Raw genomic sequence first — 22673 nt, 5'->3', positions numbered from 1 at the left:
GAATTCTAGTTTTATCAGAAATTTTTACTGTGTTAAATTTTCATAGAACAGTTAGAATTGTATGGATTCATTTTCTTACTCTCAATTAAATCTCTGCCCTTGAAATATACTTAAAAACCAAAGAAGCTTATGTCCTGTTAAACAAAATATAAAGTGTACTTTTCTTGTCTTTCCTATTTAATATCCTCCCACCAACTTCCTTAGTATTTCTCTCTTGTTAAAAATTGGTTTGAAGAATTTAAGTCCTAAATGGAATAGGGAAACTATGGTCTAAACCTGGGACCAGTTTTAGCAGGCTACCTTTCCTACTCACAGATTCACAGAATTTAACAGGAGAAGGGGAACTCTGTGGCTTTCTATACCTGGAAGGAATCCCCATTATTACATACTCAGCTCTGTGTACAACACTCTTTCACTATTCAGCCTTCCAACAAGAGGGGAGTATGACTTCTCAGCTTTGCCTACTGCATTTGATAGTATTAATCCAACTTCCTTAAAGCTCTCCACTCTTGGCATTATATTCTCCTTATTCTCTTTACTGCCTGCTCAGTCATCTTTTATGACTCCTCTTTCCCCCTAACTGCAATCATATTTCTAAGCTCAGTACCTGTTTTTTTTATTTTTCTTTTTTTATCAGGTAGCTCAACCTCCACTGTGATTTGTTATACCCTATATTTTAATGACTGTTCAATAGATGTTTCTAATTTTGACCTCTGACTTGTGTGCCCAGCTGTCCACAGGATGTGTGTTCTAAAATTTATATATAGTATTGCCATCATCTAATACTCATTATCTCAAAAAATGTACACATAAACCCCCCCAACAAATAGCATCTTAACTATTTTTATAAGTCATACTTACCAGTTCTCCAGTTTTGATTTTTTTTCCCTTTTTTCTCTACTTATATTGTTGATTATTCTTCTAAAATGACTTTGGTTTGACCCTTACTTCTACTTGACACATTACACCCCAAGGGTTTGTCCTGGGCAGCCTTCTTTCCCTATATTTTCTCAGTTGGTGACCTCATTAGTTTCTGTGGTTTGAATGATCATTTCTATGAAAATGACTCCTGGGTCTATATATCAAACCCTAGTCTCTCTCCTGAGCCTCAGTCCCACATTATGAATGGCCTATTGGGTGTTTCAAATTGTATGTCCTGTAAGCATTTAAAACTAAACATGTCCATAATAAAAATTAATTATCTTTCTACCCATCTTCTAAACTTTCCTATTTCTGTCAAGGGGACCACCATCCTTCCAGACTCTGAAGTGCACAACATTAGTCTCATCCTTAACTCCTTAATCTCACTCCTTTCACATGTCTATTCAGTTGTCAAAACTTGTCATTTTACCTTAACAGCATCTCTTGTATATATTTCCTCCTCTCCATTTACACAGGCATCACTTTCATCACCTCTCCCCTTCACTATTAAAATAGCCTTCTCTGATTGGTCTCCTTGCTTCAAGTCTCTTGCCACTCTAATCTTTCCGCTACAAAGGCACAGCTCTATGTCACTGTCCTACTTAAGATGTTCCAGGGGTTCCATAATACTTCTAGGTTCAGATATGGACTCCTCTGCTTGACATTTAAAACTCTTTACCCCCTGACCCCATCCTACCCTTCTAGCCTCATTACTAGCCTATTGCTTCTTTCTAAACACTCTAGTGTGTGGCCGTGCTGTCCTTCTGGCCATTGCTTACACTTAGCACTCCACCTCCTATCTCTCTGCCTTTGAGCTTACTCACTTCTGTGTCCAAAATGCTCTCCCTCCTCACATCTGCCTTTTGGAATCTCTGTTTTTCCTCAAGACTCAGCTCAAGAATCGCCCCTGGATAAGGTTTTCTCTGCTTCCCCCCAGTTGCCAATGCCTTCCTCACCAGGGTTACCTTGTATTTGCTTTGCCTAGACATGCAAAAAGCATAACATATGCATGTTGTTTATTCCCATTAGAATATATGCTCAAGGGCAAAAGCTGTTTGCCTCAGTATTTCCATCTCCAGAGTCCAGCACTCTGTGCTAGACTGGTTCATAGTGCCTGGTACATAGTGGGAGTTTCATAAATTCTTGTTGATAGATTGATTCACTCTCACATCCCCTCACATATGGATTACTGTATTACTGATGTGTATTACTGATCAAGCTATTGTAGCCTGATCTCCCTCAGCACTTACCTCTCAGCTATATTTTTATGCAGCATCCTTATTCTGAGCACTAGTCCTGGAACGACTTGAGTTCAGATGTGGCCCCAGACACTTATCATCTATATGACCCCAATCAAATCACTTAATCTCTGCCTGCCTCAGTTTTCTCAACTGTAAAATGGAAATAATAATAACACCTACTTCCCAGGCTTGTTATACTGATTAAATGAGGTAATATTTGTGAAGTTCTTAGCACAGTGCCTGGCATGTAGTAGGTGCTTAATAAATGCTTATTTCCTTCATTCCTTCCAGATTAATCTTCCTGAAACCATTTTTATCATGTCGCTCCTTTCCTCAAAAATTGATAGTAGATTCCTGTAACCTGATGGCTTAAATCCAAGCTCCTTCTGGTATCCAAGGGCTTTCATAAGCCAAATTCCCCTTGCAAATCAGACTAGTGTCTGCTCATTGTTCCTCAAATTACGTTCATTCTCACTTCCATGCCTCTCCCTACCCCAAAATGTCCTCCTTTGTGACCCTGCTCCTTCCGTTAGCTCTTGCCTACTCCTGCAGTCATAGTCCCAGAGAGGCCAAATAACCTGAAATTATATCATAAGCCATTTGATACAGTCTTAATTATTATTTGGTATGCAGCTTGCTAAGGGAATGAGTCAGAATAAACTGCAGAGCACTTTGAGTCATTCCATGTTGTACTCCCTCCCACCCTCTCTGTCTCTCTCTATGTCTCCTATACACACACACAAACACACAAACACTCTCTCTCTCTCTCTCTCTCTCTCTCTCTCTCTCTCACACTCTCACACACACACACACACACACACACACACACACACACACACTCACACACACTCCAGATTTTTAACATCATTATTTTTCTGATAATGTTATTGTGGAACACCACAACCTCAAAAAAATCTTAATTGCAAGTGACTCAGAAGGCAGCAGAGAAATGCATGGTTCATGTAAGTAAACATCAGCATATTATCAACAATGACTTATCCATAGGAAATGGCATAAAAGATGACATCCTGGAAATGTATGACCTGAAAAGGTCTTCTAGAAGAGTGAAGGATATCAAGTGGATAGCCTAAGGACTGTACTAGTATCCATGAAATATGAAAAACCCTGGTTAATAACCTTCGAGACATTGGAACACTCCCTTATGGAGAAATTATGGGAGGGCATGGATAAGAAAGAAAGTCTTGGATGGGTCACAGTTTGCACCAACCAAGGTAGTACTTACATCAGTTACATCATGCATTCATTGAAGTATTAATTATATAATGTATTGTATTGTTCACTATTGTTCTTTGTGTGTTACTTATGTCCCCCTCTTGAAGTATCTTTAAGGCAAGGATCATATCTTGTAATTCTTCCATATCTCTATAGTTTTCATTAGGTCTTAAGCACATAGGAAGTACTTAATCAATACTTGTTGACATATTTCTAACTACTACCAATTATTTTATGAGTATTAGAACTCTTATCATTGTCAAGTATTTTAAGATCTTAAATAAAAATGACTTTAAATCTTAATTTTTATGGGCTCTAAATTTACAGTAAGACTTCACTAATCTGCAGTAATTTAAGAGGAATACCTTTTGGTGTTGGTAGAAATCTGAATTATAGAGTATTTTAAGGAAATGTAGCTTTACCACATTAAGGTACATTACACCCAAACTCAAATTAAAAGAAATGTTACTTGATAGAGGTGTTGCTTGAGGGATTGTAATAAATTGATGAGAATGATTTGTAATAAGCATGTTGATTATATGTAAATTATATTAAGTAGTTGATAGTAAAAAAAATCATTTGTTTTAATTATTTTTCAATTTTCTTCTAAAGTGTTCATTTGGACTGCATTAAAAAAAAAGCTTGCTAAATCTTCATACAAAATAATTCCAGAGGGTTAAATAATGCAGTTTTATTGCAATAGTATAAATATCCATTTGCCATTACTACAGAATATATGAATCAAATAGGTAAGTTTTTTTTCACCTCTTTGTATTGTTATCTCTGTGGTCTTCTTATAGGAAAACTAGGAATGGAAGATTATGCTGTCTTTTATCCACCAAATGGTAAGAATTATACTATTGCTTCCTCTAGTGGAAGAAAGAAAAATTACATTTTATAATGAAAAAGATGGTTCTTCTGATCCTTATGTCTTTTAAAAAGCATAGTCATTCATATATTAAGATTGTATTTCTACCTCACTGTCTGTGAGATAATAAAGTATAATTAATTTCCCAGTTAGTGGTAATAGGTTTGTGTTGATCCATTGATGTTCTCTTGTTCAGTCCTTCATTTGACCAGCAACTTCTATCTGTGAAATTTAGTCAACGCAGATTAAAAGTAGCCTGTGTCCATGAAATAAAATCTTTTCTTTGTGAAAAGCTACTGGCACATAAGATTCATGACCTTGGCTTCATTAGTATCATGCTGTAATTATCATATTCAATTGGTATTTGATGTGATTTGCCCTTACTCTAATTTTGGAAAAAATGTAGATTTAAGCTAGTAATTATAATAGCTTCAATTTAGATAGGATCAAATATAGCAATAGTGACATATTAAATGTAGTACTCTTTAGAAGTTAAGTATTTACTTTGTGAGCTAATCAGATTATTCCAGAGTACTACTTAGACTTCTAAAGATAAGCTTATTAAGAAAAAGAAAAAAACAATGTATGATCAAATTATAACAGGCAAAGCCTGAAGGGAAAGAAAGAAAGAGGAGACTGGAAACAAAGCAAGAACAGATCTCCCTTTCCCCCCATTCTCTTCCACCCCTAAGTTTGCCCTGGGTAAGGACCCAAGTCTGGCTGACCCTGACATCCCTAAATATGGAGAAAATGAAGACAGCCAATGGCTCAAACTAAGTGCAAAGGAAGGGGCCAACAAGTGAGGAGAGAAACCAGACAGGACAGTTGGGAATACAAGACAAAGGCTGAAAGACCAAAAGTTCAAGTGAAAAAAATCTGAATAAAATCCTAGCTGACAAGCAGATAAACCAGCAGAGAGGATCATAAAGGCAGAATGAAGAATAGATAAAGCCTCAAAGAAAAAAATGGTATATTGAACAAGTATTAATATATCAAGGTAAATACAGTAAAACTGCCTGATGAGAAAAGAAAATCCTGAGAACTGCCCAGAAATAATGGAACAACATTAAAAAAATTCCAAAAGTTCCTGAAGAGACAAAAAGAGAGGCCACCTACCAGAATGGATAGGAAGTTGACCTTGCCTCAGGAAGACCTGGATTCAAATTCTTCCCCGATGCATACTGGCTGCTTAGCCATGGAAAAACACCTTAGCTGCTCAGTGGCCTCAAGTAATTCTCTGAGACCTGAGTGTTAGAATATGTGTTGATTTCCATTGGTACAAAGTTTCCTATGTCAATGAAGTAACAAGTCCAAACCAAAAACAGACAAAAATAAAACTTTTTTTTAATTAGGAATGGATTTTAAGTCACTATTCAAGACTCATTGCAGAGTTTAAAGAGGAAACAAATCACAAAATAGGAAGAATTGAATACACTATGAAGAATTTCTACAAAGTAGAGGCTGAAAGTGAGACAGGCATTTGGAAGACCAAATGCTGAAGCAGAAGTAAATTTGGCAGAAAAGAAACAAAAGGTAATAATGTTAAAAGGATATCTAGATTCTTTGGAAGCCAAAGTGATTAATCTTCAAGTCAAGATAAATGAAGCTAACTTTTAAGCATCATAGGTCTTCCAGAAGAACAGAGCAAATAAAAAACCTGAATGCCATGTTTCATGCAATAATACACAATAAAGTTTTCTAAAACTTTTGAGTGTGGACAACAAAGCATTGATTATTAGAATCCACAGACTTCCATGAGAGAGAAAAAATGCTTCATAGTCTAAGGAATGTAGTAGTTAAATTTACAGTATCAATAACAAACAAAATTTGCAAGCAGTCAGATAAAAGACTAAATATGAAAGAAAGGCAATTCCAATAAAATAAGATTATTCTAGAGATACAACAATTCAGGAGAATGAATAAAGAACAAAAAACAAAGGAATTCAAGCTGCAACTCAATTTATCCTAAAAACCTGAACCAAATCACCAATGAAAAAGACGGACTTTTAACATAGAAGCATTTAAAGCATTCCTACAAAAAAAAAATCAAAAGTGAGCAACAAATTATTTAACTTGCAAAAACCTCAAACAATAGAAACACAAGTACAGTAAATCAATATAATTATCAAGAAAAGAATATAAGGTTGTATATCTTCTATACAGGGTCTTTGCACTAATTTTCATTCAGGCTACGGAGGGGGCATGGCACATTAGAAAATAACGCTCTGAAAAAGAGTTGTAAAATATAAGGCTAGAAATGTAGGAAGGGGTTGGATTGTACAGAGCTTTAAATTCTAAACAAAATACTCCATGTTTTATCCTGAAATTTACTGAGTGTCTGGAGGTGGTGAGTGCAGGGGACATGTTTCATAGTCAGAAAATATCTTGGGCAACGTTGTAGAGGGTGGATTGGAGGGCAAGGAGACCAATTAGAAGGCTATTGATGTAATACAGGGGAAAGGAAATGAGGCTCTGTACTAGGGGGGTGGTTGCTTGAATGGACAGAGATGTTGTGAAGGTAAAATGCCAAAATTTGGAAACTGATATGGGATGTATGCAAGTGAGGACCTGAGGATGACACCTAGATTTTGACTAGGAGGATGGTGGTACCTTCAACAGTATCAGATCAGTTCAGAAGAATGGAGAGTTGTGGAGGAAAGATAATTTTTTTAAAATTTGGAATTGTTCAGTTTGAGAAGCCTATAAAGACCTCCCAGTTCAAAATATCCAAAAGGTAGTTGATAATGAGGAATTGGAGCTCAGGAGAAAGACAAGGGGTAGATATATAGTTCTGGGAGTCATCTTTGTAGGTATGATAATTGAAACCCCAGTATCTGATGAAATTACTAATTGAGAGAGAAGAGAACATTCAGGACAGAGTCTTAAAGGGTACCTATGAAGATCCAACAAAGGAGATTGTGAAAGCATTGTGAAGATGGAGGGGAACCAAGAGAAAACAGTGTCACTGAAATCTAGAGAGGAGAAAGTATCTACGAGGAGATGCTTCTAGTGACAAATGCTGCAAAACAAAGGGTTAGGAGTGAGAAAAACACCAGTATTTATCAATTACGAGATCATTGGTAATTTGAGAGATGGAGAGAGCATGCGCAGTGTTAATTAAATGGTGAGCTTGGGAGCCAGACTGCAACAGATTTAGAAAAGGGTTAAGAGGAAAGGAAGTGGAAGCACAGGTCGTAGATAACTTTAGGAGTTTAGCTAAAAACAAGTGTTGAAATATGTGATGATAGCTAGTGGAGACGGTCAGATCAAGCAAGGGTTTTTTTTAAGCACTAAGGAAATATGGGCACAAATACGTGAGCAGCAGAAAAGGAACCAGTAGATATAATGGAGATGATAGTGAAGGCAATTTGTTGGGGATGTCAGGAAGAATGTAACGTAATCCTCCCAGAGGGGCTTGCTTAGGCAATGAGAAGAGTCGCCTCTTCTTCAGAGACTAGAGGGGTGAAATATAGTGAGGTGTGGTGTCAAAGAGATATGAAATGAGTAGAAGAGAAAAAGACAAAACTTTGTGAATGGCTTCAATTAATCTGGTAAAGAAAGGTGAGGTCCTTATCAAAGATAGGGGAAAGGGAATGTTGAGAGGTATGAGAAAAGATGAAAAGGTTTAGAAAAGCTGCGATGGTAACTGGGATAGAGAATCTGTTACTAAGTAGTGAAAGGTTGCATTGATGAAATAATTGATATTATATTACATAAATTTGTAGTAGACCCAATTAACACAGTTTCATTACTTTTTGTAGCTAAATTCAGCATCACATATATAAGCAAAGAAAGTGAATAGAGGGGGAGTAATCCAGAGTTGTAGTTTGCCAAGGCATATTTAGCACTTGAACTATACATAAGGTATGCTAGCAAAACCTAGATTTTTTTAAATTGAGGATTACCTACCAAAATATAAAATACCCAGATGAAGAGGTCCTGATTGAGAAATATTAAACCCAATTTGAAAAATGAAATCAAAACTAATTATAAAGGAGCTCCCAAATTAAAAAAAGCACTGGTCCAGATGGATTTACAGGTGAATCCTGTCAAATTTTTAGAGAGCAACTAATACCTATATTATACAAATTATTTTTTAAACTTGAGAAATAAAACATTCTATCACATTCTTTTTATAGGACAAATACAGTCCTAATGCCTAAAGCAGAGAAGGCTAAATCTAAGAAAGATCATTATAGACCATTGTTACTAATGCATACCGATACAAATATTTCAAATAAAATCCTAGCAGAAAGATTACAACAATAGATTCAAACAATTATCAACTATGACCAAGCTGGATTTGTATCAGGCTTGCAAAAATAATCCACTGTTAGGAAAACAATCCATTATATAAACAAAAGTGTCCTGAGTCACATAATTATTTCAATAGATTCAGAAAGTCTTTGACAAAATATAGCATTCATTTATGTTAAAAAAGAAAAGGCAAGGGACAGTTTTTCATACAATGAGAAGTATATATCTAAAACCAAAAGCTAACATTTATATTGGGAAAATATATGAAGCTTTTCTAATAAATGCATGGTCCCACCTTCTGCAATAAGCCTTTCCCAGCCCTCCTTAATCTTAGTGCCTTCCCTCTCCAACTATCCTCAATTTGTCTTATACATATCTTATTTGTACATAGTTATTTGCACCTTGTCTCCCCCATTAGACAGATCCTTTAGAGCAAAGGGACTGGTTTTTTTTAATTGTTGTTGCTTTGTTTTTCAGTTTGGTTTGGTGTTGTCTTTCCTTATATCCGAAACACTTAGCACAGTACCTACCACGTGCTAGGCCCTTAATAAAAGCTAGGTGACTGACTGACTTGGGGGCAGCTAGGTGATGCAGTGCATAGGGTGCTGGGCCTGGAATCAAGAAGACTCATCTTCCTGAGTTCAAATCTGTCCTCAGACTTACTTACTTACTGTGTAACCCTGGGTAAGTCTCAACCCTGTTCACCTCGTTTCCTTATCTGTAAAATGAGCTGGAGAAGGAAATAGCCAACCAGCCCAGTATCTGCCAAGAAAACTCCAAATGGGGTTATGAAGAGTTGGACATGACTGAAAAAGGACAAGAAGAAGACTGACTAACTAACGTGTACACAAGTACGTGGAAGAAGAGAAGACTTTTGCAGTAGTACATGTGATGAGGACCTGTACTAGGGTAGGTAATAGCTACATAAGTAAGAGAAAAGGGGACATATACAAAAGATATCATGAAGGTAGAATCAATGAGATCCGACAACAGATTGAGTATGTGGCGTGAGTCAAAAAGAAGAAGCAAGGAGTTGTAATTACTCAATTTGTAAACCTGGGTGCCTGGAGTATGGTAGTGCCCTTGACAGTAATAGGAAAGTTGGAAGGAGGGAACTGTTTTGGGAAAAAGATGAGTCCTGTTTTGAGATGCCTATGGGATATCCGGTTTGAGATGTTCAGAAGGCAGTTAGTGATGAAGAACTAGAATTCAGGAGAGATACAGATTTGATATTCATCATCATAGAGATGATAATTGAAACTCTGGACTCTGATGAGATCACCAAGTGAAGTAGTATTAAAGGAAGAAGAGAAAAGGGCTCAAGATAGATCACTGGAAACCCACAGGTAGTTAGTGGGTATGACCTAGATGAAGATCCAGCAGAGGAGAGTTGAGAAAGAGTGGTCAGACAGGTAAGAGAAGAACCAGGAGAGAGAACCAAAATTAGACATGATAGATCATGTTAAGCAGTGTGAGAAGCTACAGAGAGGTCAAGACACACTCAAGATATATAAATATAATTACAAAACACTCTTTAAAGAAATAAGGACACAGGGCAGCTAGGTGGTGCAGTGGATAGAGCACCGGCCCTGAAGTCAGGAGGACCTGAGTTCAAATCTGGCCTCAGACCAAACACTTGACACATACTAGCTGTATGACCTTCGACAAGTCACTTAACTCCAGTTACCTAAAACAAACAAACAAACAAACAAAAAAAAGAAATAAGGACATGACTTAAATAATTGTAGGGAAATTAATTGGTCATGGTTGAGTCATACATCTGTAATAAAAGTGACAGTACCCAAAACAATTTGCAAATTTGGTGCTGTATCAATCCAATTACCTAGAGGCACTAGGCAAAATAAGATTCTATTTGGAGGAACAAATGAATTGTAAGGAAAAGAACGAAAAAAAAAAGTAAAGATAAAGAAAAAATAGCACACAGACCTCAGAATATGGAACAGTAATCATTAAAATTATTTGTCCTTTGTTTAAAAAATTGAAAAACAGATAATGAATGAATGAATGAATGAGCACTTATAAAGTGCCTATTATATGCCAGACACCATGCCAAGTGCTAGGGCTACTATTATAAAAGTGAGGCAATCTTGGCCCTCAATGAGTTTCCATTCTGATAGGGGAGATAAACACATATGTGTATATACCTATGTATGTAAGTATATAGAAGTGTTGGTCATGGAAGTGTGTCTCATGAGTCTCTGTGATGGGGAGCTAATCCACACTGTGGCCAATTGCTAAGCACTTTTCCAGGAATAATGAAAGTATTATTTTGATTACTGTTCCCAGAGCCAGAGGTGGAAGGTGGCAGGATGGTTGTCGCAGAATGAATGATTTGAGGGCTGGGCTAGAAAGTTGGATAGAAAGCAAAACGTGGTCTGGTGTGGAACCTGGGGCTGACTTAAGTACTCACCCATCAATCAGGAAGCTTAGCTTTAAGATAGTATAAAAACTAAATAGATTAACTCCCTCTGGGAATGAGGGGTGGGGTGGAAGGGACATTTTCTGCCATCTCATACTAGCAGTGCTGTGCCAGGTAGTGAGAAGCAGGGCAGCCTCAAGTGAATGGCAAGATCAGTAAATAAGCTAGAATCTGAAATAATCAAACTAACCAATTATTTAACTAGAAAACATAAATGGCTTGTAGAAAAAATCCTTATTTGTCAAAAATTACCAGGAAAACTAGAAAAAGTTTTACAGAAAATAAATTTTGACCAACAGCTTACACCATGTACCACAAGTTCTTAATGGGTACTTGATCTGAATATAAAACATCAGACCATAAAAAGTTACAAAAAATAAGATCAAATGCCTTTACAGTTTTGGATACAGGGAGAATTATTAACCAGATAAGTGTTACAAGAGGTCACAAAAGATATAGATGATTGTATGAAACTGAGAAGCTTTTGCACAAACAAAGTAAGTGTAGGCCCTTCTCTAATTGGAAAAAAACTTTCACATTGAAGATCTCTCTGATAAGAATATAATATATACATACATGCACACACACACGCACATTTAGAGAGAAAGAGAGCAGAGGAAGCTCCTAGGTAGCACAGTGTTGTCTCAGGGTGTATGCACTAGGCCTAGAGTCAAAAAGACCAGAGTTCAAATCAACCTCAGATACTTACTGTGTGACCCTAGACAAGTCACTTAACCTCTGCTTTGTTTTTCTCAACTGTAAAAAAGCAAAGGTGGTGGGGGCGGGGGGGGGGGTTGGTAGTAATAGTACCTGACTCTGGGTTATTGTGAGGATCGAATGAGACCAGATCTATAAAGTGTTTCTTACAATACCTGGCACATAGTAGGTGCTCAATAAATGCTTATTCCATTCCATTCCATCAATACAAACGTATAAGACTAAGAACCTCTCCACAGAGATTGTAGTCAAAGTGTATATATAGTTCTCAAAAGAATAATCGCAAACTGTAAAATAAAATTAAGGAATGCTTCAAATGATAAATGATAAAAATGCAAATCAAAATTGTTTGGCTTCACTTCACATTCAGCAAATTGGCAAAGATGGAAGTAATCAGTAAACAAGAAAACCAAAACCCAAAAACAAAATCAAAGCAAACAAACCGGCAGTGGGCTGTGGGAAGACAGGCATACTAATGCTAGAGGCCGCTAGGTTGCACCATAGTGCACAGAGTTCTGGGCCTGGAGGGAGAAAAGATTTTGAGTTCACATTTTCTCTCGGAAAATTCCTACCTGTGTGGCCCTGCGCAAGTCACTTAACCTCTGTTTGCCTCAGTTTCCTCAATTGTGAAATAGGGATGATAACAACACCTACCTCCCAGAGTTGTTGTGAGGATCAAATGAGATAAGATTTGCGAAGCGCTTAGCATAATACCTGGCACAAAGTTGGCACTGTGCAAATATTAGTTGCTGTTGTTAGACTATCATACTATTGGTGAAGCTATGAATTTCATGCAACCATTCTGGAAAGCAATTGGCTATTTAAAAAGTGACTAAAATGTCCATGTTCTTTGACCCAAAGTTTCCACTGCTATTCATATAGACCAAGGAGGTTAAAGACATAAATAAAGATCTCAGATACAACAAAATATTCATAACAATACTTTTTGTGGTAGCAAAGAAATAGAAACAGGAGATGCTCATAAGATAGGGAGTGGCTAAACAAGTTGATAAATGTAGTAACATTACTGTATCAAAAGACGTGATGAATAAGAAGAATTCAGAGATGAGTGAGAATACTCACATGAGCTGATGCAGAGTTAAGTAAGCAAAATCAAGGCAACAATAGACAGCAATGTAAATAGAGCAAAACAACAAAAAAAAAATGCTGTGTAATTATCACGATTGAGCTTGGTCCTGGAGAAGAGTTGAAAAAATAAAACGTTTTCCCTTTGCAGAGGTTAAGGGCTATAGGTATGGAGGATTGTATATTCTTTAAGACATAGTAGTTGTGTTTGGTTTTACTACACTGTGTTTTTTTTCTTCTTTGTTACAAATGGGATAGTCTAGAGAAAGGGAAGGGATATATTCAGAAATGACAGTGATAGAGAAGCAAAAGACAGCATTAAAAAAAACTCTAAAAGAAACTTTAAAAATAAGTCATTGAGTAGCCAATGTCATAACTGATACATTGAAGGAATTAATTTTTAGTCTAACACGAGGGATGTAGCTGACCTCTGTAAAAGATTGATGGAGTTTTGATATTGAATGATCTTTGACATCTTGCCTCTAAAGAAACTCAGCTATCTGGCAACATCACCTATTTAGAACATAGTTGAGAATCAGAAAATAGGGGGCAAAAAAGTCTTTTGACATAAAAAATAGCTGCATTAAATTACATCTACTTTTTATGTAGATCCCTTCAGGAATAGAGATCTCTGTTCTCAGGAATAGAGCCTACTATAAGGTTTTCAAAAGCTCTCTTATTTAGTTTCCAAACTGTGAGCAGAATAAAGCAAAAGAAAATCGAAAAGGGAGAGGAATTGTCATAGTCATATACACTGCAGTAGCAAGGTCATAGGATTGTAGGTTTATAGATGAAAAGGAATTTCAGGTCATATAATACAGCCCCTCATCATACAGCTGAGGAAACCTATGCCCAGGGAAGTTAAATGCCCTGTCCAAGTCACATAAATAGTAAGTGGCAGAACAAGAATTTAAACTCTCATCTTCTGACTCCAAATCCAGAACTCTGGACCTCACAGCCAACAGTTCAATAACAAAGAAAAAGAAGAAGTAGATGCAAGACTTCAAAAAAGCATGAGATTATGAAACTAGTACACTATTACACAAGCTGACATTCTTTGGTGAAGCCCTATGTATCTCACTGCATGATAAAAGCATCACTGTGCATAATGATTTTGCATGCTCTGAAAATCATGCTTAGTACATTCTGTTTAAGAAGACAGATAAGTACATAAAATGCTTTAAAATATTCTGAAGTAGGCAGCTTTGTGATGCAGAGGAGAGAGCCCTGAACTGGAGTCAGGATGCCCTGAGTCCAAATGTAATCTTAAATACTCACTAATTCTGTGACCCTGGGCAAATCTCTTTGAACTCTGCCTAAATTTCCTTATCTGAAAAATGAAGATAATAATGCCTACCTCTCCTAGTTGTTGTAAGGATTAAATGTGGTAACATATGTAAAGTGCTTTGCAAACCTTAAAGCACTATATAAATGCTAGCTATTATTCACATAAAAAGGCATCTATTTTTCCTAACTCAAATACTGTAGGCTCACAGAATTAAGCCTGAGAAGATTAAAACTAAAAGTACAACAGATTTTCTGTTCTTTGCTTCAAAATTCCTATAATGTCAAAAGACTTAGTGGAAGTGGTTGGTGAAGGGATATTAGGAATAGCAAATTACAATTTTTTTTACCAAGTTCTTCTAAAGGCCCCAAATTTCTCTTGAACCAAACAAACACCTTAATATGAGCAAAGAATCCATTTGTACCCTTAGGTTGCATGCTACCTAAATATTTTTGGCAAACCACTTTTTTTATCTCAGATATGGACATATTCCTAAACAGTTTTTGAAAAAACTTTATCTCTGCTTTTCATGCCTTCAGTCCTTCAAGGGTTAAGTTTCAATCATCTGGCCATCACCCAGGAAGGTTTTTCTAATGGACACTAATGTTCTTGAAATATTTTTTCCTGTATTCGATATCTTCCAACCAATCTTGCCTCAAGTTTTCTATGTTTGCTGTGGACAATTATTTTAAGAAACTATTATCCCCTAAATACATCTGCAAAAATCCTAACTATGTTACTATGAACATGAAACTGATTCCTTGTGGTAGAAATTCTTTTGACAAAGTCCAACTCCCATGTGCAAAAGTGTTACTTATCAAAAAAAAAAGTAGATGAAATTCAAATAGTATACATGATTCAGAAAATACCATGTAAAATATCTTTCTTACTAAATACTTCATCCTCTCATCTTCTCTGTTATTGAGTTTTATTTTTGTAATTCGCTCACAAACTTGATTTACTTCAATTTATTCAAATTGAAATGCCATTACTCAAGAGCCAATCTCATATTAAAAGTCTTTGTTGTTCAGTTGTTTCAGTCATGTCTGACTGTTAGTGACCCTGTTTGGGGTTTTCTTGGCAAAGATACTTGAGTGGTTTGCTATTTCCTTCTGCGGCTCATTTTACAGATGAGGAAACTGAGGCAAACATTTGCCCAGAGTCACACAGCAACTGTGTCTGAGGCCTTATTTGAACTCGGGAAGATGTCTTCCTGACTCCAGGCCCAGCGCTCTATCCACTGCCCCACCTAGCTGCTCTATTAAAAATCTAGTTTTAACACATTAAAATTTTACTTTTAAAATACTAAAATAAACTCCCCCTACCTATAACCTAAACTTGTTAGTATGTTTTATCCTAATTTGTCCTCATTTCACTTAACTTTACCTATACCATCTATTTCTAGTCCTTTTCTCTATTACTAAAAAGGAAAAGAGGGGCAGCTAGGTGGCACAGTGGATAGAGCACTGGACCTGAAGTCAGGAGGACCTGAGTTCAAATACAGCCTCAGACCAAACACTTGACACTTACTAGCTATGTGACCCTGGGCAAGTCGCTTAACCCCATTTGCCTCAAAAAAAAAAAAGGAAAAGAAAGTCAGCTGTCTCTATTTACTATCCCCATTCTTACCCTAGATCTGTCTCTTAATTCTCTAGCCCTATTTCTTTCCCTGCAATCATATCTTTACACACACAAAAACCACCCTAAAACAATAAAATATGTAAGTAAATGTGACTTTAGTGATGATATCAAGCACCAAAATAAGGAAATATCAATATTACTAAAATAATAAAAAATGTATTAATTTTAAAAAGCAGCCATCCTTTGAACTAGAACAAAAAATGTATATACATATACATACACACACACACATATGTATGTATGATTGAGAGAGAAAAAAAACTAAATGTTGTATAAAACCAAATATGGTGCAAGGACTATTGGTTGGACTGTATTCTAAACAAATTTATTTTTTTAAGGGAGAAAAAAATTTTTAAAAATTTACTTATATTGCAATAATGCAGAATATTAAAAAAATCACCAAGTACAAGGAATAAGGCAGGGAGCTTTGCACCAAACTAGTAGAAATGCTTTACATAGAACCCATCCAGAAAAGGTTGCAAATCATCATATCAGGATACTGAATAAGGTGTAGGACAGCACAAGTTAGGAGAGTGGTTGCTGATAAAATCAGGTAAGAGAAGATTAAAACCAGAAGGGCCATATAGAAACCAGAAAATTCAGCATGCCACCATTTTGATGTATTGACTGAAGGAACATTGATGAAAAATCAAGAGCACTTTGACAAAATGGTGGAACCTATAAAAGGGACACACAGCAAAAAAGTAGGGAACAAATTAGGTAAAATCTAGGAAAAACATCTAGAAAACATAAGCAGGGCCAAGCAGGTGATCAGTTGATTTTAGCCTCAGTAGACCAAGAAGTCCAGATGTTATAGACCTATGAGAATTAGTGATCTTCCACAGCTATTATGTGCCAGAAGTGGGACAGTCTTCTGAACTCCCAGGCCAGCCATTTATCCACTATACCAAACACCGCTATCATGTAATTAGTATAAAATATTCCTTGTGTTATATTTCTTCAGTGATTCAGATGACTGAGTCACTGCTTTTTAAAATTTTAAGGCAAGTACTATAAAACAATGCTCCTGATATTGTATCTTCTAAATATGATCCTATTCCAGGATCTTTTACCGTACTTAATGACTTCTTGTTCAGTCATTTCAGTTGTGTCTGACTCTTCCTGATCCCATTTGGGGTTTTCTTAGCAAAGATACTGAAGTATTTTGCCTTCTCTAGCTCATTTTACAGATGAGGAAATTGAGGTAAACAGGGTTAAATGACTTTCCCAGGGTCACACAGCTACTGAGTGTCTGAGGCCACATTTGAACCCAAGTCTTTCTCACTCCAGGCCCAGCACTCTATCCACTGTGCCCCCTACTTAATGACTTAAGATTTGTTGATTTTGTTAATATGAAACATGTCATCATATTTTTAGGATGGAATGTTATTAAATTGCTTCTGTCATTTTTATTTTGTAGGTGTAATCCCTTTCCATGGATTTTCAATGTATGGTAAGTTGGGCTTTAAAAGAGTCATTTACATAACACTTTTACTGACTTTAAACATTGTTCCACTCCCCCCACTTAGCTAGTTAATCATGCTGCCAATGTTTTAAATCTCCAATTTCTTGTTTACATGTTTTATTAAAAAAATAAAATAAAGGTTTATTTTCTTTGCCACTATAATAATTGTCTGGCAAATTAAAATTTACTTTGAATTGTTAGTACAAATAGGGTTAGGGTATGTGTGTGTGTGTGTGTGTGTGTGTGTGTTGTCAAGATTTTAGTGGACAGTAAATAAAATGACTCAAGATTCTGGAGTTTGAGGGCCAATCTCACCAAGAAATTTTAAAACTATAAGTGAACCAGGAAATGTTAAAAGGAAAATATAGCACCAGGTTTGATCGCATGATTTGTCTAGGCTGTTGGTATGCACTACATCTGTTACACTGACATATGCAGACAGCCCTAAGTACTTGTGAAGAGAGGCCTGAGTGCCACTCTGTCATTCCATGCCAGCAGATGATAAATAAGAAGAGCCAATGAGCCCTTCTGGCCTTGGTTGGAGTGACAAACAAGGGACAGCTTGAAGAAGCCTGTCATATACTGCCAGCACGGAATTTTAAAATTTGGAATTTAGTATGACTAACACTTTCTAAGGGGTGTTTTCCCCTTGTTTCTAATCATCTGGTTTAAAATGGGTAGTCTTAATTTCATAATTTCTAGCAAAAGAGTTGATAAATCATTTAATGTTTTGCTTTTTGAAAAATTAATTAATGCTCAATATCTTAAAAAATCCAGGTTGATGGTATGAATATAAAGCATTTAAAACTCAGTAGATATCAGATAATACTCAAGTTAAAAATACATATGCACCTTGCGATTATTCTCTTTTCAGGTCTCAGGAAATAGGAACGAATAGTAAAACCACTTAATAACTTGTGGTACTTCAGCATTGACATTGGAACCCACCTTTTACCAACTCCATAGCAGATTATAGAGTATTATAGAGAAATTCTAATGTATTTCCATTTTCTAAAATCACAAAGGATTTCATGATGGGGAAATTAAGACAAATACATCTTGATTAAATCCACATTCTTGTCCTTTAGTCATTAAGTTTAAACTTAACATTTTGTGTTGAATGAAGTTAATTTGGATCATGAAAACTGATTTGAAATACTTTTACAGTGAAACTTTTGGTTCTGATCATTAATAATTTAAAGGCACTGATTAATGCCGCAAAATTGAATATTGGTAGATATTTTCAAAGTAAATAAAACCCCCCATTAATTCAAAATTAGTCATTATGTAAAAAGAAGTAAACAGAGATGATATTTAAAGCATTTAAGAAAAACTTTTCTAGTATCATAACTACTTCAGCAGAACCTATTTATCTGTATACTTATTTTAATTATACTTATAATTCTTAAAAATACCATATGCTAAAGAGCTGTAGAAGTCACCACTTTACTCAGTTTTAGGTAACCTATGAACCTGAAAATAACACAGTTGTATTCCCTCCATTAAAAATATGATGATCTAGATTTTTTTTTCTAATTTATACCAACCAGTCTTCCCCTCGTGTACAGATTAGTGAAGTTGCATTGCATGACTTTTAAAAATTATTTTCCAAAGAAAGGGATTAGTTTAAAATTGATAGCAAAAAAAGCATATGTCAATTTCACTTATATTTCAAGGGAGCAAGTCAGGTGAGAATGTTTATTCAAAGAAAATTTTATCTCCATCAGAAGATTTTTGTAGGATATTTTAAATAAATTGATAGCAAAAAAAGCATATGTCAATTTCACTTATATTTCAAGGGAGCAAGTCAGGTGAGAATGTTTATTCAAAGAAAATTTTATCTCCATCAGAAGATTTTTGTAGGATATTTTAAATAAATGTTATAATTACAAATAGAATAGGATTGCTTAGGGGTTAGAGACCTAGACTTGTATCAAGGAAGACCTTGGTTCAAGTCTTACCTTTGATACATACTGGCTGGGTGGTGCTGAACAAGTCATTTATATTCCTGATGCTCTAGCCAGCTCTCTAAGCCTAGAAGTCACAAAGAAGTTGTCAGCCTGCGCTGAGAGAAGGAGATTTCTTATCTGGGAATCCTTTAGAGTGAAGAAAACACAGGTCCAGTTTCTATTCCTATGTCTGTTCCTATATGACAGAATTCAACAGAATATAATTCTACCATTTTTGCTTCTTCAAGTCATTTTTAGAAGTAGATTGGTATATAAATCATAAATTAATCTGCTCTTTTGAGTATTAGTTAATCATTAGTGGGCCCTTTAAGCCTCTGTTACATATATTGGGAAGAGGTTGTATTTTTTCTAATTGCATATAAAATTATTTTTCTGCATTCCTTCACTAAATAATAGTTTTAAAACTTTCAAACTTTAAGATTAAGTGTCAGTATCTAAGAAGCTATCTGCTAACTACAGAAATGGAGTCTTATAAAAGCAAATGGGTTGAGAGAGAGAGAGAGAGAGAGAGAGAGAGAGAGAGATTGAGATTCATCCTTATCTATCTGGTATTCACATGCTACATCCAAGTTATTTCCTTATATTGTGATGTCCATGAGGATGGGACCATATCTTTTCTAATATATGTATCACACCTAACAAAGATTGTTTAATAAATAGTAGTTGATTTTGACTATCATAAATAGATTTAGAATGGTTAGTGAATATCATAGCATCTTTTTACCCTTTACCTGTTTGTGAAGTTGGTGGGTAGCTTACCAAATTCCATAACTATATGTATTTAGAAATTTATCCCTAAAATTGGTTTGTCTTCACTTTTACTAATCCTTCTAATAAATTAACATGACCAGTTATTAGTGTTGGTTTTCTTATGGTGTTTTGGTAAACAGAATCATCATACTGTAGTACCCTTTAACCCAGAGAGTTGGAATTGTCCTGCTTTAAGCATTTTATATTTGATCTTTTTTTTCTTCCACTTTTTAAAAGTGAAAAGAAACCAAGAAAGGCAGGAGGCTGATTGATGGGTTCATTTCACTTCTTGCTACCATTAGCCAAGACTAGTGACTAGCTCTAGAGTTTCTTACCAATCAGTTTTACATCACTGACAATATGGGTCATTTTTATTTTATTAAAGCTAGTAAATCTCCTGAATTCAGTTTTGTATTTATGAGCCACAAGTTGATTGTTGTTTTTGTTCCCAAAAATCTTCATTATAACACTTTTAAGGATTTTAAAATCTCAAAACCCAGTTTATATTACCTTTTTACCAGTACAGTTTAGTTTTTATCTAAAATTACAACTTCCTGATATGCTGGTGCAAAATTAAACTTGCATAGATATATCTACTATGCCTTTCTCTGCCTTGTGCTATGATTTCATATTAAGTGAAAGACCATTCAATTTTTCTTTGTTTAATAAGTTCCAGGTTCTTTTTGACAATTGATTTGTTTTAAGCAAGTTCGAAAGCAGCTGTCTTTGAACTATTCTTTGGTACTATCCTTTAAGCTAAGCTATTTCTTAAACATTTATTTTTAAATTAAATTCATTTTTTAAAGTTTTAAAAATTCCAGAAACTTAACAAAAATCATTTATATGAAGATTTAAATGTACTAGGTTTAATCCTCTCATTCTATATGTGGCTAGGTAGTGTAGTGGATAGAGTGCTGGGCCTGGAGTCAGGAAAACCAGAGTTCAAATCCAGCCTCAGACACTTAGTAGGTGTGTGACCCAGAGCAAGACATTTAACCTCTCTCAGCCTCAGTTTCCTTGACTGTAAAATGGAGATAATAATAGCATCTACCGCCCAGCACCTCTCATTTTTGAGGTTCCAATGAGATAACATTTATAAAGCGCTTCGCACAGTGCCTGGAAGATGGAAGATGCTATATAAATGCTAAGTATTATTATGGTTGTTGTCATTGTTGTTGTTATAAGCTTATTAATGAGGTAAGTCTTGGATCTTTGGGTCTCTATGGTCCCATGCCACTGCTAATGTTCTATGAAATCTTTGTCCTCTTTCCTTTTACAGAGCAATGCGGAAATCAGCTTCCAGTCAGTCATGTTGTACACAAAATTACAAATGGCTTTATTTTTATCTTTTGTTGTTGTTGTTGTTGCTGTTGTTGTTGTTATTCCTTAAGAGTTTGAAGTTGAGGGGCAGCTAGGTGGTGCAGTGGATAGAGCACCGGCCCTGAAGGCAAGAGGACCTGAGTTCAAATCTGAACTCAGACCAAACACTTGACCCTTACTAGCTGTGTGATCCTGGGCAAGTCACTTAACCCCATTTGCCTAAAAAAAAAATTGAGTTTGGAGTTGAAAATGTCCTTTAGAAAGCCACTGTCTAGATGTGATTATTTCAGCTTCTGATGAGCCTAGGTTATGATGGCTTATATTTAACTCATGCTTTATTTCTGCTTTTTTAAAATAAAAAAAATCTAGTACTAGCAGAAAAACCAGATATGGCCAGACCAAACATAGTATCTTCTTTTAGGAGTGGTAGCTTTCACATGCTCTTCCGAACCCAGCATATGAATTTTAAATAGCATACCCTAAAATTTTAAATAACGTAGGTTGTAATTAGCCATTTTGATTGTTACTTCTTGATGAGTGCAATTACTGTGAATGTATGGATTTATTTACTTACCTGCATCATGCATTTTTATTCATTAAACTAAGTTAGTAGTTTGCAATGTTGTCAATTAATTTTTTTATCCTTTCAGTCGCTCCACTTTGTTTTCTGTACCATGAACCTTCCAAATTGTATCAGATATTCCGTGAGATGTATGTGCGTTTTTTCTTCAGACTCCATTCCATCTCTTCTCATCCTTCTGTAAGTTCATTAGAAATTGAGTCAAATTAGTTTATATATGTAATTTTTTATTAGAAGACTACATAGTGGCAGATTTTCTTTAATTATATTTACGTAGATTTCTTAAAACAGTGTTATAAAACTAAATATTTAATTTGTGATATTGAATAACAGATTGTGATAATTCTGGTATAGAACCAGGGCAATGGGGTGGTTTTAGGAGGGAGGAAATATAAGTAAATGTTTTTATAAAGGTTAGAAAAAATACCATTAATCAATTAGATTTGGAGAAGTGTCATCTTTTACATACTGAAACATGAATGCAAATTCAGAATTCTGTAAAAATCATTTTAATATAAAAGCATGTTCTAGAAACACTTGCCACATGTGTACTGGCCTTTTTGGTTCTGGAGAAAATGAAGCGTTTCAGACAATTGACAAGTTAAGATATTATTACTTGTCACTTGTTTTCCAAGTTCATAATTTGATATTTTGGCTAGTTAGCCATGTAATTTTAAATGTTTTCCCTTAGCTTTGCTAAATTTTTAGAGACAAGTAAAAAGCAAATTGAGCACAAAATTTTTTAAATCTCTCTTTTCCATTTTCTTTGGTCCTTGCCTTATCTTTGTTACTATCTTTTCCCCTGCCACTTCCAACAACTAGAATAAGCAGGACTTTTATTTAGTTTTTGAGCTTCTTTGACCCATGTAGAGGTAGGTTTTACCAGACAGTTGAAATGC

General features: G+C 35.4%; 1 protein-coding gene across 3 annotated transcripts in view; it reads left to right on the top strand.

Annotated features, from left to right (window-relative positions):
* Positions 1 to 22673, top strand: part of TBC1D19 (TBC1 domain family member 19) — a 126658-nt gene that overhangs the window by 90693 nt on the left and 13292 nt on the right. For all 3 annotated transcript variants that reach the window (XR_002325617.2, XM_020992260.2, XM_020992254.2), the window contains 3 exons: positions 4196 to 4240; positions 17110 to 17142; positions 21845 to 21954. Coding sequence is in view for 2 of the 3 variants with exons in the window: in XM_020992260.2 (XP_020847919.1) it covers positions 4196 to 4240; positions 17110 to 17142; positions 21845 to 21954 (188 nt within the window). In the remaining variant the exon portion in view is untranslated. The remainder of the gene's footprint in view (positions 1 to 4195; positions 4241 to 17109; positions 17143 to 21844; positions 21955 to 22673) is intronic.

This window comes from Phascolarctos cinereus, unplaced genomic scaffold (assembly GCF_003287225.1).
Source record: "Phascolarctos cinereus isolate Bilbo 61053 unplaced genomic scaffold, phaCin_HiC Scaffold_9;HRSCAF=440, whole genome shotgun sequence".
Taxonomy (NCBI): domain Eukaryota; kingdom Metazoa; phylum Chordata; class Mammalia; order Diprotodontia; family Phascolarctidae; genus Phascolarctos; species Phascolarctos cinereus.
This window is presented reverse-complemented; position numbering and strand designations above follow the sequence as displayed.